A 27,686-nucleotide genomic window follows, 5' to 3' on the forward strand; every position below is an offset into this window, starting at 1 on the left:
ATGCACATCCCTCCCAATAAATGAATGTAATAAAAAATTAAGATATTAAAAAAATACAAAATAAAATACATAAACAAAACTAAAATAAAAGAATAATTGCAGGGCTGGAGAGATGAGTCAGCAGTTAAGAGCACTGGATGCTCTTCCAGAGACCTGCGTTCAAACCCCAGCACCTACATGGTGGCTCACAACTGTCTGTAACTCCAGTTCTAGGAGATCCAATGCCCTTATACAGATATACATGCAGGCAAAACACAAATGCATATGAAATAAAAATAAATAAATCATAAAAAAAAATTTTAAAAAGAATAATTGCTTCTCAGACTTTTAGGCAAGAGTAATTACAGAAACAAAATAAGTCACAAATTTGCAGGGCTGGGACTGAAGAGATGGCTCAGAGGTTAAGAGCACTGGCTGCTCTTCCAGAGGTCCTGAGTTCAATTCCCAGCAACCACATGGTGGCTCACAACCATCTATAATGAGATCTCGTGCCCTCTTCTGGCCTGCAGGCATACATGCAAACAGAACACTGTATACATAATGAATAATTACAAATCTTTTAAAAAAATTTGCAGGGCTATGGCATGGAACATTTTAACAGCAGAAGCCTTAAAAAATGAGGAAAAACACAGTAAGAGAAAACAAGCAACAAAACAAGGAAGAAAAAAATAAAACAAACAAGGTGAGTGTGATATCCTAGAAGCTAAGTTTAAAAAAGCTCAAGTATTACAAGGAGGAAGGCAGCGTACTGTGCCAAATACCACTCTGGATCAAATAGGTGAAGTCGGAGAATCAACACTGGATTTAGTAGATGTCAAGAGTCATTTTGGGAGTGAGGCAGCCAACACATTTAAGATTGTGAAGTGCAAGACTGAGGAAACTTAATGGTGACAAAACCATAGGAGGAATTATGGGGTCAGAAGACCAGCTGTGGTGGAACTGAAAACAGCGGAAAAGCCAAACCAAGACCTCCTTCAGTAGAGGTTGTAGGTGTAGTGGAAGCACACAGACTTTAGATTCAGACTGTCCAAGGCACAGACAGGATCTACGATCAGCGGGCTGTTACCCTAGAAAAACCCTATCTGGGACTGGGAGACGGCTCTGCAGTTAAGAGCACAGGCTGCTGCTCTCCTAGAGGACTTGAGTTCAATTCCCAACACCCACATCACAGCTCGAAACTATGGAATTTCTGTCCCAAGAGATCTGACAGCCTCCTCAGGCACACAAATGGTACATATACATCTAGGCAACTCATGTGTATACACAAATAAACTAAAATAAAAAGAATGTCTTTTGGGATAGGGGTATGGTGGCATACACCTTTAATCCCAGCACTCTAGAGATAAAGACAGAAAGAAGGATCACTGTGAATTCGAGGTCAGCCCCCTCCACATAGTGAGTTCCAGGCCAGGCAGGGCTACACAGTGATGAGACCCTATCTACAAACAAAACAAAAAACAAACAAAAACACAAGAAAAGAAAAAAAATTTTTTAATTAGGTGTAGTGGCTCACATCTGTAATCCCAGCACCAGGAATCTGAGGAAGGAGGACTATGGAGACACAAAAATAAGTAATGCTGGGCTGGAGAGATGGCTCAGAGGTTAAGAGCACTGGCTGTTCTTCCAGAAGTCCTAAGTTCAATTCCCAGCAACCACATGGTGGCTCACAACCATCAATAATGAGATCTGGTGCCCTCTTCTGGCGTACAGGCATATTGTATACATAATAAATAAATCTTAAAAAAAAGTAATGTTTATGAAGTGCAATAAACACATCTCATATTCTTAGAAACACCTGCCCCATAGAAATACTGGGAAATTAGCCGGGCAGTGGTGGTGCACACCTTTAATCCCAGCACTTGGATGGCAGAGGCAGGTGGATCTTTGTGAGTTTGAGGCCAGCCTGGTCTACAGAGGGAGATCCAGGAAAGGCGCAAAGCTACACAGAGAAACCCTGTCTGGGAAAAAAAAAAAAATACTGGGAAATTATAATGGCTGTTTCTTACATCCATTACTGTGGTCTTATAAACAGGCACATAAAGCTAAGCTAAGAGCCAACCTAAACTCATCACAATACTGAGATAACCATTTCAGACAAGATTTTTTATCAATTACACTAAATTGGATAAATCTTTTTTTTTTTTTTAAGACAATTTCTCTGTGTAGCCCTGACTGTCCTGGTCACTCTGTAGACCAGGCTGGCCTGGAACTCACAAAGATCCACCTGCCTCTGCCTCCTGAGTGCTAGACTAAAGGCGTGCGCCACCACTGACCAGATAAATTGGATAATTCTAATAAGAGACAGGCAATCTCAGCTCTCTTCATTTAATCTGTCTTATTTTTGAGCTGTCAAATCAGCAGTCCAAGAAACTTCAACCTTTGTACATATTTGAATAAAAAAAGTTCTAATGATCCTTTGTTTTGAGTCAGGTCCTTGCTATGTAGACTTGACTCACCTGATCCTTGCTCTATGTAGCCTAGGCTGGCCTCAAACCTTGCCTTGGTTTCCTATTCTACAATTATAAAAATGAAGTACCACGCTCATTTTTAAAAATTTTTAAAATTATTTACTTATTTATGTGTATGATTTTATCTGCATGTGTGCCTAATGCCTGTGAATGCCCGAAGACATCAGATCCTCTGGGACTTGTTACAGATGGTTGTGAGCTGCCATGTGGGTGAACTGGGGGTTGAACCCAGGCCAGGTCCTCTGGAAGTATAGCCAGTGCTCTTAACTGCTGAGCCATCTCCAGCCCAAATATTTTAAAACATTATCGTTATTGTTGCTGTTATCATTACTATTATTTGAGACAGGGTCTCACTAAGTAGTCCTGGCTGGCCTAGAACTCTGTATGTAGACCAGGCTGGCCTCAAATTCAGAAATCTGCCTGCCTCTGCCTCCAGAGTACTGGGATTAGAGCTAAGCACTCTACCCCATGAACTCCATCCCCATGCCCACTGGACTTTTGAGACAGGGTGTTACTATGTAGTCCTTGCTGCTTGGAACACACAGAAATCCACCTTCCTCTGCCTCCATGAGTGCTTAGCTTAAAAGCATTCACTATGCTTGGCCCCACTGAACTTTTATTTGGGACTATTACCCTAATGCAAGCCTTTCTACTATACAATGATTTTCCATGCCTTCTTTCATATATTAGACAGTTATCCTAACAAAGTCTTGTGGAACTAAAAAAATCGACCAGTCAGACAAAATACATTTTTAAGAGCTAACCTTCAAGTGTCCTTTGCCCGTAAGGAATTCGGAATAACCAGCATCTGTGGCCAGCAAACCTACAAACTGCATGCTGGGCCGCTGCTGTATAAAGGCTTCAACAGCTTTATCTGTCACATGCTTTCTCCCTGAAACATCCAGGGAGACAAGATTGGGCAAGATGTCCTTTTGCTCTAATAATCGAAGGGCTATGTCTGATGTAAACTGCTTATCATCTGAGATGTCAAGATGATTCAGATGTTTTAGTTCCCGAACAACATCCAGGATCTGGGTAGTAGTCATTTTTAAACATTTCAAATGGTGCATGGTGAGAGACTTGAGCCGGTCTTTGCAGGCCAGCAGGGCAGTGATATCTGTGACTGAGGTGTTAGAGATGTCCAGGCTCTCCAGTCTAGGCAATGAAGCCACTTCAGCCAGGTCTTCATTGTAAAAGAGCACATTAGTGATGCTCAGAGCTCGAAGACCAGAAAGCCGGCTGAAACACCGCTCATAAGGGTCCTCGAGGGACAGAGTTAACGAGTTGAGTACTAAGCACTGAAGATTTTGCTGGATCCACTTGTTACTGCCAAGGCCACTTATGATGTCTGTGATAGTGATGTCGGCATTCACACCCGTGGCATCAAGTTCTACTAACTTATGGTGGCAGAAGGCTTTCCGGAAAGCAACAGCAGAAATCTTTGCTTTTCGAATGCAAGCGCGCTTTAGCCGCATCTGGTTACCCCTGAAAATTCCCACAGTTCCATCATTCAGCAGACCTGGGGAAAAATAAGCAGTATTTTAACTTCAAAACAAAAACAAAAACAAGAACAAGAACAAACAAACAAAAAACCAGCCAAAGAATAGCAAATATTTCCATCTTAGTTTAATTTTCTTTTCTTTTTCTTTTTTAAAGATTTATTTATTTATTTATTATACATAGTGTTCCGTCTGCATGTGTCCTTGCAGGCCAGAAGAGGGCACCAGATCTCATTACAGGTGGTTGTGAGCCACCATGTGATTGCTGGGAATTGAACTCAGGACCTCTGGAAGAGCAGTCAGTGCTCTTAACCACTGAGCCATCTCTCCAGCCCTTATTTTAAATTTCTAACATACATGCTGCTGTATTTCACTTGATACAATTCTCTGAGATGATGATATTATTACTTAGACTGAGACTCAAAAGGGGACTTTCCAAGATTATGGAACTGGTACAGACAGAGATTCACCAGCACTCGGCTGTCTTCACCCAACCAAGTGGATATACACAGCAAGAAATACACCGGCAGCTGCACTTCCCAGCACTTCCTTACAACAGACAGGACCACATGCCAGACACAGTCAAGGGGCTGTGGCTTAAGCACCTGAGAGTCAATTGTGATTCCCCACGCTCTCTTCTCCTTTCGTGACAAAGGAGAAGGCTTCAAATTCTAGAGATGTAGTATTCTGAGGACTGAGTCTCTATCAATCTAAAGTGACCAAGGAAGACAATCTTCAATGGACCTTGCAGAGTTTATGTATGAATAAGGTTTAAACTTTACACTAATATATTGATACCAATATATTTCTAGAGTATCTTTTAAGTTCACAATACATTATTATACATATAAACATACACACAATATATTTAGTAGACATAATAGCTAGATTTCGTTTTTAAACCATTAGCCAGAATTGGGTGTGATGGCACACACCTTTGATCCCTGCACTCAGGAGGCAGAGGCAGGCAGATCTCTGAGTTCGAGGCTAGCCTGATTTACACAGTCAGCACTACATAGAGACCCTGTCTCAAAACAAACAAACAAAAAAACCTACTAGCCAGATTTGAAATCTTTTTATTTTGGTTTAGTCTTTTGTTGTTGTTGTTGTTTTGTTTTGTAGACAGGTTTTTCTGTTTAACAGCCCTGGCTGTCTTGGAACTTGATTTGTAGACCAAGCTGCCCTCAAACTCACAGAGATTGCCTGCTCCTGCTTCCCCAGTGCTGGGATTAAAGGTGTGCGCCACCACACCCTGCTTAGCTTCGTTTTTCAATTTTTAAAAATTGTATGTATTTATTCATGTGTGTGCACGTCTGCTCAAGGCACGGCAGGAGTGTGGACGTCAGAGGACAACTGTGTGGAGTTAGTTCTTTCCTTCTACGTGGATTTCCAGAATAGAAAAGAACTCAGGTCTCAGGCTTGGCAGTAATGCTATTTATCCAGTGAGCCACATTACCTGCCTGTGGTGTTGTGTTTGTTTTTAAGATATGGTCTCACCCTGCATCTGTGACTGGCCTCAAACTTGTAGCCAGTGCTTGAAATCTTACTGAAAAGACATAACATCTGGGCATGGTAGTACACACTTGTGATCCCCGCACTGGAGAGACTGAGGCAAGGACATCACTGTGAGTTCACTACTTAGTTAAACCCTCTGCCTCAAACACACACACAGACACTAAAAGGAGAATAAGGTTTTTCCCTAAAGAAAGAGGGAGAAACAAACAAACCAAGAAATTATAGGGCAAATGTGAATAAAACAAGTAGAGTAAAAGCCTCTTAGAAATGACCTATCATGCTGGGCAGTGGTGGCTCACGCCTTTAATCCCTGCACTTGAGAGACAGAGGCAGTCGGATCTCTGAGTTTGAGGCCAGCCTGGTCTAAGAGAGAGTTTCAGGACAGCCAGGGCTACACAGAGAAACCCTGCCTCAAAAACAAAAAAACAAAAAAAGGAAAGGATCTACCAGACAATAGTGCTACAAGAACATGACACTTTAGAGCCTTACCTCAAAATATTACATACCAAACAATACCTACTAAGAAAGAACATAACAGCCATACCTATAAAATGTACTCTAAGAACAGTCTGTGGCTGTAAGCATTTGGGGCAAGATAAATACATAGTATGGGGTTAAAAGAAGAATTTTTATGGTCATATCAGCTAGTCCATACTAATGATGCCATTCAAGCTGCCAGACAGCCATTATCAAATCAGAACCAAGGCATTTTTGTCTGAGAGCTGTTGCTAAGTGGTAGAGCACTTACCCAGCATGTTCAAAGCTTAATTATTGTTAGACATTTAAAAGTCTTCATGTGCTACAGAAAAACCCTGTCTCGAAAAACTAAAAAAGTCTTCATGAAACTTGTCATGTTGAACAAAAACTGAGTCAAGAGAGCACAGGGAATAGCTCAGCAAAAAACACTGGACACCAAGAATTGCAGTAACGCAGCCCCTTTGTTTTTTAAAGCTAATGTTCTACCACTAAACAGCAACCTAGTCCCTCGTACATTGGCTTTTATTGGAGTGACATATAAGGCCCTTTCCAGGGTTTTGAGCAGAAAAGCCATAGGGCTCATGTATATTTTTAAACTGTATGTATGTATGTGCATGTGTGTGTGTGTGTGCATACCTGTGCGATGGCATGTGTCTGATGTATACTTTTGAAGGTCAGATGTATTGTCTTTTTTTTTTTTTTGGTTTTTCAAGACAGAGTTTCTCTGTGTAGCTTTGTGCCTTTCCTGGAACTCACTCTGTAGCCCAGGCTGGCCTCGAACTGCCTGCCTCTGCCTCCCGAGTGCTGGGATTAAAGGCGTGTGCCTCCACCACCACCCAGCAGCCCTTTCTTAACAATGCACCTTGCAACCTGCTGGCAACCTGGGAATCCTCCACACACCTGCACTGAGCTACATATACACCTGCTTTAACAATGAAAACTAGTTATTCTTCTTAGCAATCCCGAGATAACACCTGTTTCTATTCAAATGTTGTGAGAAGTATCAGGTATCTGGGCCAATCCAGCCTGGACAGGTTGTAGGTATATAACCATCAGGGCAAATTGTGTACTAGCCGGGTGGTGGTGGCACACATCTTTAATCCAAGCACTAGGGAGGCAGAGGCAGGCGGATCTCTGTGAGTTTGAGGCCAGCCTGGGCTACAGAGTGAGTTCCAGGAAAGGCGCAAAGCTACACAGAGAAACCCTGTCTCAAGAAAAATTGTGTACTCTGAGAGACCTTTGTTGTTGTTGTTGTTGTTTGTTTTTTGAGACAGGGTTTCTCTTTGTTACCACTCCAGCTGTCCCGTAACTCTCTGCAGACCAGGCTAGCCTCGAACTTACAGAGATCACTCTACCTCTACCCCCTGAATGCTGGGATCAAAGATGTGTGCCACCACTGCTGGGCACTCTGAGAGTTCTTTTAGAGAGAATCCCCCATTTACTATTTTATGCTTAGGCATAATTGGGCATACATATGATTTAAATCAGTTGCATCATGGTAAGGGGTGTGTAGTAGAGAAAAGGCAGTACAACCCAAACCTGTCAATCAAACAGAGAACCACCCTCACTAACATCTCCTTTAAGCAGCTCCTCCTTCCACAAAACTCCATAAAATAAAGCCCCAAACAATAACCAATACCTTTCAGTACTCTCCCACTCAGGTGGTCCCATCTCTCTTGGTAGTATATCCAAAACCTGAACTTTTGTTTTGTTATAATGAATCTTACTGATTTACTTTTTGTGTGTACATCTTTTCCAAGTTATGTGGACGAGGTACCACAAATTGGGAAGAAAAAAAAAATGCTAGGGCTAGGAAGGCGGCTCAGTGGATTAAGAGCACTTGCTTTTGCAGAGGACCTGGGTTCAATAACCAAGCACCCACATGATGGCTCACAACTATCTGTAACTCCAGATTCAGGGAAGTCAACATCCTCCTCTGGTCTCTGTAAGTGACCAGGCATGTAAGTGATGTACAGCAACAGCAAAGCTGGGTGGTGGTGGCACATGCCTTTAATCCCAGCACTTGGGAGGCAGAGGCAGGCAGTTCAAGGCCAGCCTGGTCTACTGAGTGAGTGCCAGGACAGCCAGGGCTACACAGAGAAACCCTGTCTCCAAAATCCAAAAACCAAAAACAAACAAATTTTAAAAACCAGCAATAGGAAAGAAACTAATATAACACAAAATTGAATTTTTTTTTTTGAGATAGGTTTTCATGTAGTCCAGACTGAACTCAAACTCACTCTGTAGCTAAGGATGACCTTGAACTGCTGATTCTCTTGCCCCAGCGTCCAAAGTGTTGGTATTATAGGCACGTGCCAATATACCTAGCGTTTATTTTATTTTATTTTTTGGAGTGTGTATGCATGCCACATTGCACATGTGGAGTTCAGAAGACAAACTGTGGAAGTCAAGTTTTTCCTTTCAGCACATGGATCTGTGGGACTGAACTAGGTTTTCAGGCAGCAGGTACCTTTGCCCACTACGCTATCTCACGGGCCCATCACACCTGGCTTTTTAAAACGAATTTTTAGATTGAACATGCTAGGCATGATCACTGAGAAATGCTGGTATTACATAATCTCTTAAATTGTTGCACAGCACTGTGAGTGATTTACTTTTTGGTTTTTTTTTGGGGGGGGGGCTTTGAGACAGGGTTTCTCTGTGTAGCTTTGCTCCTTTTCTGGAACTCACAGAGATCCGCCTGCCTCTGCCTCCCAAGTGCTGGGATTAAAGGTGTGCGCCACCACCGCCCAGCAAGTGACTTACTTTTAATAGCTATACTACTTATTGATAGTTATTCTAGTTCCTGGGTCAGAATGAAATCAGCAATTCAGTGAAAACAAACAAATATAGAGATTTTTCTTTTCTAAATTATACCAAATAACTCAATTGCAGCTCCATTTTCCTTATTCTTCTTTGGAACGCATAATTTGCATGCACACCTAACAATATTTTTCTTTTTTTCCTTTTACATTTAATACAGGTGGGGTGGGAGAGAACACGCGGAGGCCAGAGGAGGTTTTCAAGTGTCCTTCTCTGCTGTTCTTAGTCCTCTTCCTTTGAGACAGGGTCTCTTACTGAACCTGGAGCTAATGGTTCTTCCAGTTATTTATTTTTAGTCAGGGTCGCAACAGTGATCTTCTTGTCTTCATCCCTTACCAACACCGGGTGTAGCCACACCTAGCTTCTCACCTGACACTAGGGATCCTAAGTCCTTATGTTGAAGTACTTTACCCACTGAGACACTTCCAGCATCCCAACTCTCTCTCTCTCTCTCTCTCTCTCTCTCTCTCTCTCTCTCTCTCTCTCTCACACACACACACACACACACACACACACACACACACACACACACGAGGCAGAGGCAGGCGGATCTCTCAAGTTGGAGGCCAGCCTGGTCTACAGAGTGAGTTCCAGGACAGCCAGGGCTACACAGAGAAACCCTGTCTCAAAACAACAACAGAAAAGAGTCAAGAGCAGAAAGCAGTTTTTTCATAATCGTATGATTTTCCCACTGTCAAGAGAAGACAAAGTATTTCTATACCTGTTGACTTCTACGTAGAAATACTGTAGTTAGAGAAATTCCTTGTGTTGTAAGAATCACTTTTAGGTCTTGGAGAGATGGCTAATGGTTAAGAGCATTTACTATTCCTATAGAGGGCCAGTGTTCCGATCCCAGCATCCACATAATGGTTCACAACCATCCCTAACTCCAGTTCCAAGGGACCTGACACCCTCTTCTGATCTCCATGGGCACCAGGAATGCACATGATACATATACATACATGCAGGCAAAACACTCATTCAGATAAAATAAATAAAGCAAAGTGTGTGTGTGTGTGTGTGTGTGTGTGTGTGTGTGTGTGTGTGTTTGCATGTGTCTACTTTAAAGAACTGCTTCTTTTTGGGGGGCGCGGGGGAGGGAGTGCATTTCAAGACAGGGTTTCTCTGTTTAGTTTTGGTGCCTGTCCTGGAACTCACTCTGTAGACCAGGCTGGTCTCAAACTCACAGAGATCCGCCTGCCTCTGCCTCCCGATTTGTGCTGGGATTAAAGGCATGTGCCACCGCCACCCAGCCAGAATTGCTTCTTAAATCAAAAAAGAAAAATGGTTTGCCTAAATTGGAAAGGAAAAAAAAAATCATTAAATCTGAGGCAAAAACAGGAATTCCTTTTCCTAGAAACAGGTTCATCTGACTTTTTCTACTATTTCTACTATTTCTAAGAAAATAATTAAATGGGCCATAGCAGTACTTTAAAATCCAATGCCAATTTTAACAGCACACCATTTGTCTCTTCCATCTTTCATCATTTACCATGAACTGCCATGGTCTGAAGCAGTCGATCAGCCACCTCCTGTGGAAATACTCCAGGTTCCTGAAGACACAATGTTCCATCTTGTCGTGCTGAACAGAACTTCTCAAGGTTAGTGGTCAGGAAACTCAAGCAGATGTCAAGTAAGGAATAGGGAGATGCTTCCTCCTTGGAACACAGGAAGGAACATAAAGGGAATACACACACAAAAATGAACAAATTAGTTTCCAGAAGAGCAGAGAATCAAACACTTATTTACTCATTCAGTAACTACTGCCTATGAGACAGACAACGAATACAGTGACAGCACCAGATGCCATGTTAGGCAGTGGGATACAGTCTGTAATGTGCATCTCAGAAGCAAGAGAACAGCAAGTCCTGAAACAAATCTCCACACAGTCCCTTAAGTACTACAAGGGAGGACACACCAGGGACTGTGTAAATACATAGCAGGTTCTAAGTCAAAGGCAGATAGGGAAGGCCTCAGAGGAAGAGCAGACTAGTCTTCCTAAGTTATCACTGTGATACCCTAAAGACAGCTACTCTGGACTGGAATTCAATACATAGACCAGGCTGGCCTGGAAATCACAGAGATCCACCTGCTCCTACCTCTGAAGTACTAAGATTAAAGGTGAGCACCACCAGAGCAGCCACAAAGACGAAATTCTTCAACTGTGACTTTCCTATCTGAATCCTTCTGTGTGGCTAGTCTTATGTCCACGTAACACACACACTAGAATTATCTGAATGGACAGAGCCTTAGAGAGACAAAGATGGAAAAGGTTTATTTATCTCTCAATTCCAGATTCAGTACATCACACAAGTCAATCAAGGTGTCAGGAGCTTAAAACAACTGCTCACATCTCATTACATTCAAGAGCAGAGAGATGAATCATATATATTTGGTGCTAAGCTACCCTTCTCTACTCTAACACAGCCCAGGCCCCAAAGCCAGAGAACTGTGCCACCCACTTTCAGATTGAGTCTTCCCACATCTACTAAGGCAACCAAGACAGTCCCCCAAAGAAAGCCCACAGGCCAACCTGATGCAGACAATCTGTCCCTGAAATTCTCCCCAGGTGATTTTAGATTGTGTCAAGCTGACAATCAAATTAACCATCACATCTCCCTACTCCATCAAATAAGTATTTTTATAGTCTTCCCTTTTACCGGGAGTGTGGGTCCTTTAGAGTTTCTGGCTTTATTTAGTCTCAGTATTAATTCTTATGAATCAAGTTTAAGTTCAAGATCTACTACTTCAAAGGTTCCATCATCAAAAGACAGCAACAAATAAGTAAAACTTGAAAAATGAAGTCTCAGGCTAGAGGGATGATGGCTCAGCAGTGAAGCCCTGGCTGCTGCTGTAGAGGACCCAGGTTCCTTTCCTAGCACCCACAGCATGGCCCACATCCTGCAACTTCTAGGGGATCCAGGGCCCCCTTCTGACCTCCGTGGACACGAGGCATACATGTAGACAAAACACACACATAAAAAGAAACATTAAAAAAATCCTCAGAAAGTAAATAAGCCAGGCATGGTGGCACACGCCCTTGATCCCAGCCTGCATTTCATTTTTAAAAACAAACTAGCCTGGAACTCTACGCAGCCCAAGTTGGTGTCAAACTATCTTCTTCCATCAGTTTCCCGAGCCCTAGGATTATAGGTGGATAATCTATAATCTGCCTATGAAATGCATTTTTATTAGTATCTTTTTGAAGGATTGAGTAATATATTGGATTTTAATCCAGTTGTGTGGATTAAAACACCATTTACAAAACTATGTAAACTTATAAGGTAAAGGACGTAGTCTTCCTGTACTTCAGTCTATGATCTAAAAAATGCAGATAACAGGACCTACCTCATGGAACTACTGTCAAAAATAACTACACTCTAAATGCAGAACTCTTGAAGTAGTGCCCAGCATGTACTAACTGCTGAGTTAGTGCTTATTATAGAATGTAAGTTCCACCAGGAAAAAAATGTTTTGTTCACTGATACAGTCATAAGCCTAAAATAACACCTACTACATCATAACAACAAACGTGGATTAAACAGCGAATCATCAAGCACAAATTCACTGTTAGGTAGGTGTCCTTCACTCCTAGAAAAAGAGACAACATACCCAGAGATATTAAGTTACAAGTTAGAAGCGCACACATACCCATTTTGACTTCCTATCAGCATACTTCATGAGAAAGCACCTACTGGTTTATGGATTTTTGTTTCTTTTTCAGTGTCGGGAGTTGTACAAGTACAGCGTCACTGAGCTACAGCCGCCCCCCTCATTATTTTCTACCAATAATTCCACCAAGTCAGATTTCTAGAAGCATCTGAGACTATCAAATCTTCCACTCTACCCCTTTCTGACAACATCTTACAAATGACGAAGTCAGTAGTCTCAAGGACACAGGTGATATCCTCAAGAATACAGATATCAGGGGCTGAAGAGATGGCTCCTCAGTAAAGAGCACTGGCTGCTCTTCCAAGGGACCCAGGTTCAATTCCTAGCATCCACATGGCAGCTCACACCTGTCTGTAATGCCAGTTCTGGGAATCCGACACCCTCACATAGACATGCACATTTTAAAAAAGAATGCAGATGTTATGAACAACTGGACTATGGGTTTATGCTTGTGTTTTGTGCTAGGGCTCAACCCCAAGGTCTTTTGCTTGTTTGTTTTTGAGATAAAGTCTCACACCCCAGCTGGAGGAGAATCCAAAGAGAACCCTGCCTCTGCCTTTCTGAGTGCTGGGATTAAAGGCATGTTCTACCATAACTGGCTCACACCCAGGGTCTTGTCTATGCTACTCAAGTGCTCTACTGCTAAGCTATATCCTCAGCTGCTTTACTAAAAGAAATCACTACTCTTCAGAAACTCCTAGATTAAACATTTAAAAGCAGATAAAGCAAGTTTTCTGCATGCATCACTTAAAAACCTAGCCAATATGGCAAGTAGCTATGTGCTAAAGAGCAAGGAGGTAGAGTTCTAGCTAAAAAAGATCAAGGTCTCAAATGGTAATCAATCCCTCCCTGCTTCCTTCTTAGCTCATGTAATAAAGCTATTCTAAGAAACAAAAATTCGGGCTGGAGAGATGGCTCAGCCGTTAAAGGCTAGGCTCACAACCAAAAATATAAGAGTTCGGTTCCCAGCACCCACGGCTGTCTCTCCAGCCACCAAAAAAAAAAAAAAAAAGAAACAAAAATTCAGGTCAGTAATCACTGAGCACTTATGGATTATACTGATGAGTAACACAGAGATATCTTAGCATTATTTCCCTTTCAGCCGCAAGCTTGAGTTTTGAAATACAATATAGTTCACAGATACAGGTTTAATAATGTAAAGAGCAGTTATGGGCTTAGAGTCTCCTGGTTTTGCTACTTACTAGCTATGTGGTCTAAGGAAAAGCAATTAATTTCTCAGTTTCCTTATCTGAAAAAGTGTAGCTACCTCTATCCTAACTATCTCATACGGTATTAGTACCGAGTAGATGGGATTTGTGTGAAAACCAGATCTAAAATACTAAAGTAAGAGAGGCATGATGGCACACACCTGTAATCCTAGCAATGGCAAGGTCAGACAGAAGGATTGAAAATTCAAGGCCACCCTGGGCAATACAGCAGGTTCAAAGCCATCTAAAGCTACATAGTGAGTGTAAGTCTCAAAAAACACCCAACTACCATGGTCTATGTAGCACCATGGTAGAGCTTGTTCCTAGCATACAGAAGGCCCTGGATTCAATTCCGAGCACCGCAAATAAAATAAAATAAAATGCTACAATATTTGAGCTGAGGATAGAGCTCAGTGGTAAAGCATTTGTCTAGCATTCACAAGGTCCTGGGTTTGATCCTCAGCATTGCAAAAATCCAGCCAACCAACCTAGACCCTTAAGTTATTAGCAAATATGAACACCAGTGAAATAAGAGTCCTTGGTATGAAAAGTTAGTTAATACATTCTTCAAAGCTAAGAAGTCAAGTTTATGAAAAATTTAAACTCTTTTACAGTAATTACCTTTAATTTTAAAATCTTACTACCCTTTCTTTAAGAAACAGGAAAGCCAGGTTTAGTAGTACACACATGTAGTCTCAGCACTTGTAAGGTAGGGACAGAATGAGGAGGAGTTCAAGGCCAGCATGGGTTATATGAGACTCTAACTCATAAACCAATAAAAAATATATATTTCGCCGGGCGGTGGTGGCGCATGCCTTTAATCCCAGCACTTGGGAGGCAGAGGCAGGTGGATCTTTGTGAGTTCGAGGCCAGCCTGGTCTACAGAGAGAGATCCAGGAAAGGCGCAAAGCTACACAAAGAAACCCTGTCTCGAAAAACCAAAAAAAAAAATATATATACATACATACATACATATATATATATATATATATATATATATATATATATATATATATTTCGAGGGAGGGGAGGGTTTCTCTGTGTAGCCCTTGGTGTCCTGGAATTCTTTCTGTAGACCAGGCTGGCCTCAAACTCACAGAGGTTCCCTCTGCCTCTGCCTCGCGAGTTGCTGGGATTAAAAGCATGTGCCACCACCACCCAGCTAAAAAAATTTTTTTAAAGCAACCAAAAATTGAATAAACCTAGGAAAGGCTAGTAATCTAATACATGACTTTTGCAAGAACTTTGTTTAATGAATAAAAGACTTTAGTAAATTCATCTGTTGTTGTTCTGTGGTCCTGAGGAATCCGACCCTGTGCCTTGCACTTGCTGAGAAGTGCTCTAAGACTAAGGTACACTTCACACCCTCTGGTTTTTTTCAGATGGGGCTCACTATGTAGCCCAGGCTGGCCTCAAACTCAAGATCCTCTTGTACCTTCCAAATATTGGGATTACAGGTGCGTGTACTGTTTTTAATAATCTCATAAATCCCCAATGGCAGTTTATATGAAACTGAATTCCAACACTACCATCAATATGCCCTTCTCACAAGTCCAGAGTGAGGTCACCACAGAAAATGTACTTAGCCGAAGAGGCAAGCCAGATCCCTGCAGTTTGTCTTCTTACACTCCTTCCTCCGATTTAAATCACACTACTGGGCTGGTGATATAGCTCAGCGAGTAAAGGCACTTGCTGAAAACGTACATCCTGAGTTCAATCCCCAGGTCCCAGTGGGGGAAGGAAAGGACTGCTGTAAGTTGTCATTTGACCACACACACACTCTCAACACATAAATAATATAATAATGATTTTAAAATAAATAATTTCAAGGAAATTGCTATTCTAACATGATCACCTACTACCTGGTTGAACAAAAGTTGTCCCCATTCCAGACCATGTTTCATAATTCATTTAAGAAAGGCCATCCTCCATCTCAAATATGACACTACTTCACATAGTCTTTGCACCTGGGTACAGTGGCCTGTACCTGTAGTCCTAGCACTTGGGAGGGTAAGGCAGGGGATCACCTGAATCTACCAGTTCAAGTCCAGCCTGGACAATATAGCAAGAGCCCATCTCAAAAAAGTAACAAACAAGCTTTTCAAGCTACTGAAGGTTTTTAATAGGACTCAAGGTCTCCTCAGTCTGATCACAGGTTTGTTTTATCTAATCTACCACACCTTCAATGCTGAAGTCACGGCTTCTAGACCGTATCCTGCCTAGCCTTCATACTACCTTTAGTGACTTTTGTTGCTATTTTGTTTTGCTTTTTGAGAGAGGGTCTCCTGTAGCACAGGCTGACCTCAAAATCACCAAGGATGACTTTGACTCCTGATCCTCATGTTGTCACCTGAGACTAAGCATGCACCAACCCCCAGCCTTTCCCCCTTCCCACTGGTCCCCTTACTCCTCCTAACCAGCCCCCTTCTGTTTTCATATCACAGAAGACTAGGACCCCATGAGCCTTTCCCTTTCTATGATAGAGTAGTGATGAGCCCAATCTTGTAACTCAAGTAACCAGAGCTACCATGAGCTTAAGAGCACACAGGTGTGTCCTGATCCTCTTGCTTCTATCTACACTCTACTCTCGGCATTTTCTGTACTCGTGACTTTTCTCAGCATAGTGCTAGACTACCTGACAAAAACCACCAAAGGGAAGGATTTCTTTTGGCTCACAGTTCAAGGACATGCTCCACCATGGTGGGAATGGCATGTCAGTCAAAGTGAGGCAGTTTGTTACATCCCATCAGCAGTTAGACAGCAAAGGGCTAAGGCCTGGACCGGGCCCAGCTTTAACTCCAAAGGCCGGCCCTGTGGCAACCTATTTCCCCAGGTAGGTACTCCCTCTTACAGGTTCTACAGCCTACAACAGGAAGACCATAGGGGAGTTAACTTTAGACACTGGAGCATGTGGAAGACATTTCACATTCAAGACATCATACTGTTGTTTCTGATATATTTTTAATTGTGTGTTCATGTGTGAATGGATGTGAGTGCAGGTGCATAAAGCAGCCAAAGGCCAGAAGAGGGCATCACATCCTCTGGAGCTGGAGTTGCAGGAGGTTGCCACACTTTTTAAGTCCTCTGGAGGAGCATCAAAGCACCTTGAACCACTAAGCAATTTCTTCCTGGTACCCTTTATGGCACCGTCATACGTTTAGCCCTAGCAGTTTTTGTTGTTATTTTTTGTCTTTTGAGGAATTTCTTGGAAGACAAGTCAACTGCACATGTGGTTCCTTCTAACTATACTAGCCTCTCCGCAATAGAACTCTTATAATTCCTCAAGTCTCCATTTGAAAGAAGGATCCTTTCCAAAGTCACCACTTGCTATCATATTCCATGATGCCACCATGTCTTTTTTAGTACATTTTAAGAATGCTAAACCCCTTCACACCTAAAACTACTCTACATTCACAAAAATATAAAAGGTAGGGAGGACACCTGTTTCACAATCGATATTCCCAATGCAAACACCGTCAAATGGCAGAAACTCTGTTAAATGAATGAAAGGTCAGGGCTGTAACTTAGGCCTGAAGCATCAGCATTACAACAGTTCTTGTAAGAAATACAACTCTCAGGCTCAACTCCAAATGTAATGAATCAAACTCTGGAGGTAGGGAGCCCAGCAAACCCTTCCTGATTCACAGTAAACTCTGAGAACCTCTGACTTAAATATCTCAAGTATCCAAACTGTACCATAACAAACATTTGAAAAATATACATTACAAAGCTTTATAATAATCATTCAGTTACTTACTAAATAGATATTAAAGGTACTGTGCAAGAAAAACAAAAAAGTAGCCCCTACTAGTAATTTCCAGGTCACAATAGGCCAGTATTTTCCCTTCACTTCTCCCATACACTCTTGCTGTTCGTACATGTTTTAACAAGCAAGAACAACACAAGCTAGTTGAATATGAAGTTTAAAACACAATAATGCCCAATTATTGCTGTGATCCGAATGTGTTTCCCCCTAATTCCTATGTTGACTGCCTATACTAGCCTACAAGATGCCTAATGAGGTAGGACCTTTGGAAAGTGATTAATCAGCCAGGCAGAACCCTCCAAATGAAACCAGTACCCTTCTATAAAAGAAGCCCCAGGGAGCAGCCTTGCTTATCCACCATGTACAGATACAGGGGAAACATGCATCTATGAACCAGGGTAAAAACTCCCACTAAACACTGGGCATGGTGGTGTATGCCAGTACCCAAGAGGCTGTGGCAGGAAGACACCTCCCAGTTGGAGGACAGCCAGTACTACATGGCAAGCCACATAGCAAGACTGTCTCAAAAAAGGATGCTGGACGATGGTGGTGTATGCCTTTAATCCCAGCACTTGGGAGGCAATGTCTGGTGGATCTCTGAGTTTGAGGCCAGCCTGGTCTACAGAGTGAGTTCCAGGACAGCCAGGGCTACACACAGAGAAATCTTGTCTTAAAAAAAAAAAAAAAAAAAAAGGAAAGGGAAAAAACCATTAAAGCTGGGTGGGGAGTGGTGTCAGGGGGAGGATGGGATGGGACTCAGGATATAGCTCAGATGACAGAGTCCTTACCTGGCATGCACAAGAGTCTGGGTTCAATACACCGCTCAATATAAACCAGGTGTTGTGGCACACACCGAAAAATCTCAGCACTAGGGAGGCTGAGGCAGGTGGATCAGGAATTCAAGATCATCCTCCACTACACAGTGAGTTTTACACTAGCCTGGGCTACACTGAGGCTTTGTTGTAGGGAGCAGTAAAAGAAGGGGCTGGAGAGGTAACAGTCGTATAAATGCTCTCCTTGAAAGCATGAGGGCCTGAATTCAGATCCTCAGCACCCACATAAAAGCTGGGCATGGCAATGTGTGCCTGTGACCCTGGTGCTGGGAGGCAGAGACAGGCAGATTCCTGAAGCTCATTGGCCAACCAGCCTAGCCAAATGGACAAGCACTAGGTTCAGTAAGGGATCCTGTTCCCTTGTTTAATTTCCTGAGACAGGATCCTTTACTGAACCTGACGCCTGTCCACTTGGATCACAGTTAAGAGCACTTGCTGTTCTTTCAAAGAACCAGGGTTCAATTCATGCTTACAACCATGTATAATTCCAGTTCTAGGGGATCTGACACCTTCTTCTGACCTCCACAGGCACCAGGCAAACAAGTAGTACACATCATACACACAAAACACTCACACATATTAAAAATCTAGAAGAAATTTCAAAAAGAAAAAAACAAAATTCTGGCCTCTACACACATACACATGCATACATACATACACATGTACATGAGCACTTACACACACACACACACACACACACACACACATGTTAACACACACATTCGAAGAGAAAAGAAAGCACCTTTCAGATAATCCATGTGGAGGTGCTGTTCCTGGATATCCTATGCTCCAAAACTTTTACCATTTTCTGTAGTCTTTAAGTTTACCAGCTGATGACATTTTGTTATAGCAACCTAAATGGACTAAGACAGTATCACTACACATCCTATTTCTTCCATCCTTCCAGGCAGCAACCAGGTAATCCTTCACTACAAATCTTTTCTTTCCTTCCCCGCCCCCACCCAGAGACAGGGTTTCTCTATATAGCCCTGACTGTTCTGGAACTCACGCTGTAGACCAGGCTAACCATGAACTCAGAGATCCACCTGCCTCTGCTTTCCAGGTGCCAGGACTAACGGCATGCACAACACACCTGGCTTTCACAACACATCTTAAACTTCGTTCATCCTTCTACTCACATTTATAACGGAAGCTTTCTTCTTCTTCTTTCCCAAATATTTCATATAAATTCCATCCATCTTTTAGGCCCAGCTCAAATGACTCTTTGAAATCCCGGTGGGAAGGCCCACATTTCCCAAAGTTTAGCAGTCTGCTGTCTTCTCCAGCAAGATGCCCTCTAGTCTGTCACTATCACTGCATCCCACTACATTCCTTTCTTCACCAAAAGCAAGATGCTTCAGCTCACCCTGAATAGTCTGTAGGTGCCTCAAATTTCAGTGTGAGACTTTATTTGTCAGGTGGGGAAATGAGACCATATGTCATTCAAGTGTCCACCTGATCTGGGCACTGGAAAGAAATTAAGTAAGGCACAGTCATTTCCAGAATCCAAGTTCCATGAAAAGGACAGATTAGCACACAATGACAGCAATAAAAGTGAAGGAGGCAGTAACTGGAGAATGACAACATATGAAAGGCCGAGTCAGGTAAACTAGGGAAGGTTTATATGTTAAATGGCCAGACAAGAAATTACTTTCCTAAAAAATGGAGGAAAATAGAAACTAGGAAACTATGATTAGCCTGAATCCTTTTGACTAGAATGTATCACTCCTTTGACTAGAATGTAGATCAAAATTTAGCTTCTTGTGTATGATGGAACAATGTTTTCAATATATATACTGCAAAACACAGGTAACTCAACTCACTTAAAAATGGACTGTAATCACAGCCATTTTGAAGCAGAAGGAACATTTGCACAGAAGAGGTTCCCCCAAGAAAGGACAGAAAGGACAGAACAAATGCGCCCTTTACAAGGAAGGAATTCGGAAGGCTGTCACAATCTGACTGCCAGGCTGATTTTCAGACCTCAAATGCCCTTGGCCCTCTGCCTCCCAACAAAAAACAAATTTGTTCTGAGCAATAACTGTCATGCTTGCAAATTTAAAAAGGCTTTTAATTTCCCGAACTGTAACTCCACATGAAAACACCGTGGAAATAGACAATTTCAAAACCTTTTCAGGTATTTCTGTCAAAAGGCCAGACGATCACATAAGGCCACAATATGTACTCTGTAACAAACTATCTATCACTTAGGTTGATGACACTAGGTCGTAAGGCTTCCAGACTATTCTTCCATACCTCCAATCTCCCCCCTTCCGCCCTCCAAAACAGAAAAGGGAAAGGCAGGCTACGAATCTGTACGTGCCCGCCCAACAGCTCCGGGGAAGCAATCGCCTTCAAATTGTTCCTGCTTAGACTCCTGAAGTCTGAAGAAGGAAACAGGAGCAGATGTGCGAGCCGGCGACGGAGGACATCCGACAAGGGGCAGAGGAAATGCGGATGGTCGAGGACCAAGGGGAAGAGGGGGCGGCGGAGACAAAATGGGGAAGGGGGAAGGGGGGCGAGGAGAGAAAGCAAGCAAACTGCGGGAACGAAAAACAGGGAGAAGGGGAGGGCGGCTAAGGATCGCAGAGGAGAAAGGGAGAATGGCTGAGGAGAAGAGGGAAGGGTTAAGGACGGAGGCTGGGAGGGTGAGAACGCGAAGGAGGCTGTCACCGGGGGACAAAAGGGTGTCACCGGAGAGGAGGGAGATTAAGGGATGTCCCCTAAAGGGATTCGCCGGGCCGGAGGCGGCAGAGGCCGAGGGCGAGGGAAGAAGGGTGAGAGGAGGCTACGTTGCCCTCGGGCCACCCGGGGGTTGGGGTTGGGGGGGGGGAGGCAGGCCGCGCTAGCTCACCATGGCTGCGTGGGCCTGGTCCTCCGGCATGCAGCCTCGGTCCTGCGTGCGGCGGCGGGCCGAACCCGAGCCCGCCCCTAAGATCAGCCGGCGCGGGGGCTCCAGGAGGCTCCGGTCGGGCAGCGGCTCCGGGCTGGGCCCAGGCCTCGGCCTCCCTCCTCTGAACTACAGCCCTACAGCCGCAAGCCGCAGCCTGACCGAAACACAGACTCCGCCTCGCTCGCCGTGCCCGCCGCGCCCCGCCCACACGAGGCCCCGCCCCTCTCCCCGTGCCCACCGCGCCCTGCCCCCTAGAAGTCCCGCCCCTCTCCCCCGTGCCTGCCACGCCACGCCCCACAAGGTCCCGCCCCCCCGAGACTCCGCCCCGTCCTAGCGTAGATGGTCCCTTCTTAGGGCATGAGTCCTTAAAGGCGCCACGCCCTCTCACGCGGGTCAAATCTTTCTGCCTGGGAGAGCTTTAAACCTTACCTCCCAGAGACTGTGGTGCCTGCGCGTCACTCATCCTTATTTTTTAAATTTAGCTTCTGATTCCCGGTCATTAATTATTGTTGTCATCGTTCTTGGTAATTTCAGCATTGTTATATATATATATTATTTATTTATTTATTTATTTATTTATTTATTTATTTATTTATTTATTTATTTATTTATTTTTGAGACAGGGTCTCTCTACATAGCCTAGCGGTCCTGAAACTCATGCAGATCGGTCTGGCCTGGAACTCACAGAAATCCTCCTGTCTCTGCCTCCTGAATGCTAGGATTAGAGGCATACATCACCACACCCAGCGAATGTTTTTGTTTTTGTTTTTGTTTTTTTGACAAGCTACGTAGCTCTGGCTGGCCTAGAACTCACCATGTAGACAGGGCCAGCATGGAACTCTGGAGAGACTCACCTGCCTGTGCCTCCCGAGTGCTGGGATTAAAGGCATGTGCCACCACTGCCCAGCTCAAATACTTTTTTTAAAATTATATTTATTTATTTTGTGTGTATTTGGGCGTGTATGGGGCGTGAGTACCTGTGGAGGTCAAAAGACTTCCAGTTGAGTGGGTTCTCTTCCACCGTGTTGGTCTCCAAAGCTGAACTCAGATGATCATTCTCCGAGGTAAGCTCTGTTAACTTCTACATCGTCTGACCAGTCCTAAGTAATTTATTATTTTTAAATTTTGTGTTGAGTATGGGTGTTTCGCCTGTATGTATGTCTGTACAGCACTTTTGTGTTTGGTGCCGGTGAGACCAGAAAAGGGAACCAGATCTCCTGGAACTGGAGTTACATAGTCCTGAGCTGCCATGTGGGAACTAGGAATTGTACCCGTGCTCTCTGGAAGAGCAGCCAGTGCTCTTAGTTGCTGAACTATCCCTCCAACCAGAGCTGTTTGATTTGGGCGGTGCTCTGGCCTTTCTGGCTCCTCCCCACTGGAGATCACCCTTGTTTCTGCCTCTCATTGCCACATTTCTTACCGTCAGAGATTGTGACCTCTCCAAAAGTCCGTTAAATTTTTAAATGTATATGTTTATTTATTGTGATGCTGAGGATGAGCCTAGGGCCTGCCACATGCTCCAGCCCCACAATCTCAATTTTGACTATCTCCCTTACCCTCCTTAACCTCCTGTCTTTCTAGTTGACGCTGCAGGACTCCAACTTTCAACTCATTCAAGACCCAAAAGCTACCGGCCGCTTCCTTTAATTATTTCCTCGCACTACCTTCAGCTTCTCACTTCAAAAATTCATTTAGAGGGTTGGGGATTTAGCTCAGTGGTAGAGCGCTTGCCTAGCAAGCTCAAGGCCCTGGGTTCAGACCTCAGCTCCAGAAAAAAAAAAAAAAAAAAAAAAAATTCATTTAGAGTCTGTTGCCCATGGAAATTGTCCCCAGTATTCACTTTCTTTCTTTCTTTCTTTTTTTTTTTTTTTTTTTTTTTTTTTTTAATTTTTCGGGACAGGGACAGGGTTTCTCTGTGTAACAGTCCTTGCTGTCCTAGAACTCACTTGGTAGTCCAGGCTGGCCTTGAACTCACAGAGATCGGCCTGCCTCTGCCTCCCAAGTGCTGGGTTAAAGGCGTGTGCCACCACTGCCCGGCCTTTTTTTGTTCTTTTTTTTTTTTTTTAATTAGTATTCACTTTCTTTCTTCATTCCTTCTCTCTTTCCTTTATACTAGCAAAAAGGCTCCAGGAGCTGGAAGATGGCTCAACAGTTAAGAGCACTTGCTGTTCTTTCAGAGGATCTAGCACCCACATGGCAGCTCACCACCAAGGGTAACTACAGTTCCAGGGGATCTGACACCCGCCTCTGGCCTCTGAGGAAACCAGGCATGCACATGGTACACAGACATAATATGCAGGCAAAACATCCATGCACATAAAAGAAATAATAACATTTTTTTGGCTGGGCTGTGGTGGCGCACACCTTTAATCCCAGCACTCGGGAGGCAGAGGCATATGGATCTCTGTGAGTTCGAGGCCAGCCTGGTCTACAAAGCTAGTTAGTTCCAAGACAGCCAGGCTATGCAGAGAAACCCTGTCTCCAAAAAACAAACAAACAAACAAAAAACCAAACCAAAACAAAACAAATAAAAAGATCCTGTATCCAACTAAAAATTTACAAAAAAGGACCTGGGGTGTAACTCCAGTTTTTGTTTCAGGATCAGACCTATATTTTTGTAAATAAATACAATAATAAATATAAAAATTTTAAAACAGGTAAACTGGCTGGAGAGATGGCTCAGTGGTTAAGAACATTGGTTGCTCTTTCAGAGGAGCCGGGTTCAATTCCCAACACACTTAACAACTCACAACTGTCTGTAACTCCAGCTTCAAGGAATCTGATGCCCTCTTCTGGCACCAGACATTCATGTAGTACACAGACATACATGCAGGAAAAGCACCAATATGCATCAGAAAAACAAACAAGCAAACAAACAAACCTTTTAGGGGCTAGAGAGATGGCTTTTCCAGAGGACCTTGGTTCAATTCCCAGCACCATTGGCAGCTCACAACTGTCTATAATTCCGGTTCCAGGGGATCGGACACCTTCATACAGACATCCGTGCAGCCAAAACACCAATGAATGTAAAATAAAAATAAAAACAGGGATACCAAGCATAAGCTTCTGAAGACCTAGCCCCAGGGCCCTCTGCCCCTGGGCCACACTCCATCTTCCCCACGTCCAAGTGTACAGTTCAGGTAGCATTAAGTACTGGTGTTGCCATCACCAGCCATGCAGCTGCAGATCTGCCACATGCTGGTTTGCTTGCACTGTGGTCCTGGGAATTAACCCCAGGGCCCTGTGCGTGCTGTGCAAGTGTTCTCTTGGGCAACATCCTCAGCTGCTCAGAACTCTTATTCTCTTGCAATCCTGAGTGTCTGTGCTCACTAAACAGTAACTCCCCGTTCCCCCTCCCCACCTTTGACAAGCACCGGGCTACCCTTTTGTTGAGGTTGTTGAGGTTATTGCCGCACCGAATATTAACTTGACGGCCTCACACATACTATGCAAACTCTCTACCACTGAGCCACACCCCAAAGCTAGCATAGTCCTGTTTGTCAATCTCTGTGAATTTGATTACTCTAGGTCAAGGGTGTGTATCTGTGTATGTGTCTGGGGATTGAGCCTATGGCCTCCAGCAGCTCAGGCATGCTAGGCAAGTGCTCCACCACTGAGCTGTGTGTTCACCCACATGGTGATGATGTTTTGTTTTCCTTTTGACTTTGTTGAGACAGGTCCTTACTGTGTAGCCCTTGCTGGCCTGGAGCTCACTATAAAGACCAAGCTGGCCTTAAACTCACAGAGATTCATTTACTTCTGCATCCAAAGTGCTAGAATTAAAATTGTATAATATACCACACTTTGTTCTTATTAAAAAAAAAAAAAATTGGGGGCCAGGCAGTGATGGCGCACACCTTTAATCCCAGCATTCAGGAGGCAGAGGCAAGTGGATCTCTGTGAGTTCCAGGCCAGCCTGCTCTACACAATGAGATCTAGACTGGCTGGGGCTGCACAGTAAGATCATGTCTGAAAACGATAACAAAAAATGGAGCTAAAGTTGATGTGTAATCAATGAAACCAATTAGAGAGTCTAAGAATAAATCCAATATACATGGGAATAGAACATGATCAAGATATAATATCAAATCATAAGAAAAGGGTGGGATTATATTTGGTGTTGGGATCACCAGCCACCTAGTAATTTTTAACATGAATCTACACAACATGCTACTCAGCAAGATAGGCTGAAATGTAAAGAAAAAAAAATGAAACAATACTGGGAGAAGTTTTGTTTTGTTTTTTGAGACAGGGTTTCTTTGTGTAAGAGAAATTTTTTATACTCTCAACATGAAGAAAGTATTTTTAAACACAAAACCAAACCTAATTCTATTAAAGAGGGGTGAGGGAGATGGCTTGGGGTTAAGCTACTGCAGAGGATCTGAGTTCCCAGCACCCATGTGAGGTTGCTCACCAGTGCCTGTATCCCCAGCTCCAGGGGAACTGTTGCCTCTGGCCTCCAAGGAAACCCGCATGCACATAGTTAAAAATAAAATAAATCTCTAAAAAAAATGCCATAAGGAAAAGATTGATACATTTAGTATTGATGTGGGGTATTCACCAGAGAAGACTGCTCAGACATGGGTTGTTTTTTTTTTTTTTTTTTTTTTTGGTTTTTCGAGACAGGGTTTCTCTGTGTAGCTTTGCGCCTTTCCTGGGACTCACTTGGTAGTCCAGGCTGGCCTCGAACTCACAGAGATCCGCCTGGCTCTGCCTCCCGAGTGCTGGGATTAAAGGCGTGCGCCACCACCGCCCGGCCAGACATGGGTTTAAGCCAAAAGAAAGTCTTTATTAGCTGGCCGGCAACTACACTGGGTGCTCGGAATCCCAGTGCAGTACTGAGCCTTTCTCTGGGTGAGCTTTTAAACACACAAAAAAACATATCCTAAGTTGACACACTTCAGTTAGCAAGAACAGTTAGCCAGAAACAGAACTACAGAAGCTGTAAAGCAAGGTTAATACTGTTGGGGAATATTTGTTTACAATGTAAAGATGTGTCTCTGCCTAAGGTGCCTTCTGATTGGTTTAATAAAGAGCTAAATGGCCAATAGCTAAGTAGGAGAGAATAGGCAGGACTTCCAGGTAGAGAGGGAGAAACTAGGAGGAGGAATCTAGGCTTGTGATTTTTCCAGCCGACTCAGAGAAAGTTGGATGTGCCATACTAAGAAGAGGTAACCGAGCACATGGCAGAACATAGATTTTAAAAATATAGGTTAATTAAGTTATAAGAGTTAGTTGGGGAAAAGCCTAAGCTAAGGCTAGGCTTTCATAATTAATAATAAGTCTCTGGTCATTATTTGCAGGCTGACAGTCCAAAGAAAGTCCGACAAGAAAGCTTGCTGCATAATACATTTAGAGACTTTCCCAGAACTGTAGGACATGGCTGCAGATCCAGTGTCCAGGATCCATGTGAGACATCGCTGGATCCCTCTGTCCCCTAAGGTATACGAATATGGTGGCCACCCTAGTTGTTCACTCTCTCTCTGTGTCTCTGTGTCTGTCTCTGTCTCTCTCTCCTTCTGTGTCTGTGTCTGTGTCTTTCTATGTGTTACTGTCAATTTTGTTCCCCTGTATTGACCAATGGCTTTCTCTGGTATGACACACACACCCATGCCCCCTCCTGTTGGGGACCTGAATCCTTTTGGCTCTGCCAGGTCATCCAGAGAAACCAAAAAAACAAAAAAACAAAAAAAAAGAAAAAAAAAAAAGAAAAAACTGCTCCACCTGTCCCACTCTAGGAACAGGAACAGGAGCACTTGCTTGTTTTGTTGCTTGACTCCTGCTCAGGTTCAAGGTTGGTCCCTGTGTGGAGGTGGGGAGGGCCTGGCCTCTCATCCAGGGCCCCCTGCACCTAAGCTGAGTGTACATAGGGAGGGGGAAATAGTTCCCCCAGGTGAGCATTCCCTCTGCCCTGCTCCATGTCTACTCCAAGCAGCCCCAGAGAAGGGGAAAAATTCCCCTAGGCTGAGATGGAAGGAGAAGAAAGTTCCACTCCATTCTCTTTCATGATTTATGTTATCTTTTTAACTAGTGGTCTTTAAAACCCACCATTCTCTGAAAAAAGAAAAACAAAACAAAAACAAAAACCCTACCCCGACCAGACAACACAGCACAGACAGAACGGATTTTCCCTTCTGTCCAACACCAACCAAGGAGATTTAAACAGCTAGGTCCTTTTTAAAGGATTAAAGACAGCTACTAAAAAGATTTTCTTTGTCGCTAGTAGGCCCTAGATATTTTTTAAAAAGTTATAAAAGTTAAAAAAAATTTCATAGATATAAGTAGGTCCAGTTGCTGGAGGTAGCTTAAAGGATGTTTAACAACAGAAAACTGATTGGGACGAGACCTTTTGCATAAATGGAAAGGCACTGTCACCTTCTCTGATGATGAGATGCAGTTAAAACTACAGATATGCCAGGCAGTGGTGGCGCACGCCTTTAATCCCAGCACTCGGGAGGCAGAGCCAGGTGGATCTCTGTGAGTTCGAGGCCAGCCTGGGCTACCAAGTAAGTTCCAGGAAAGGCGCAAAGCT

At 43.5% G+C, this 27,686-nt stretch overlaps 1 protein-coding gene across 1 annotated transcript in view; it reads right to left on the reverse strand.

Moving 5' to 3' along the window:
• Zyg11b (zyg-11 family member B, cell cycle regulator) overlaps positions 1 to 21,339 on the reverse strand; it is a 53,073-nt gene extending 31,734 nt beyond the window's left edge. Inside the window, exons 1-3 of the mRNA XM_059255849.1 lie at positions 21,116 to 21,339; positions 10,275 to 10,440; positions 3,233 to 3,987 (exon numbers count right to left, since the gene is read on the reverse strand). Coding sequence (XP_059111832.1) covers positions 3,233 to 3,987; positions 10,275 to 10,440; positions 21,116 to 21,145 — 951 coding nt within the window. The 5' untranslated portion in view covers positions 21,146 to 21,339. The remainder of the gene's footprint in view (positions 1 to 3,232; positions 3,988 to 10,274; positions 10,441 to 21,115) is intronic.
• Between the last annotated feature and the right edge of the window lie 6,347 nt (positions 21,340 to 27,686).

The sequence above is a fragment of the Peromyscus eremicus genome, chromosome 2 (genome assembly GCF_949786415.1).
Source record: "Peromyscus eremicus chromosome 2, PerEre_H2_v1, whole genome shotgun sequence".
Classification (NCBI taxonomy): domain Eukaryota; kingdom Metazoa; phylum Chordata; class Mammalia; order Rodentia; family Cricetidae; genus Peromyscus; species Peromyscus eremicus.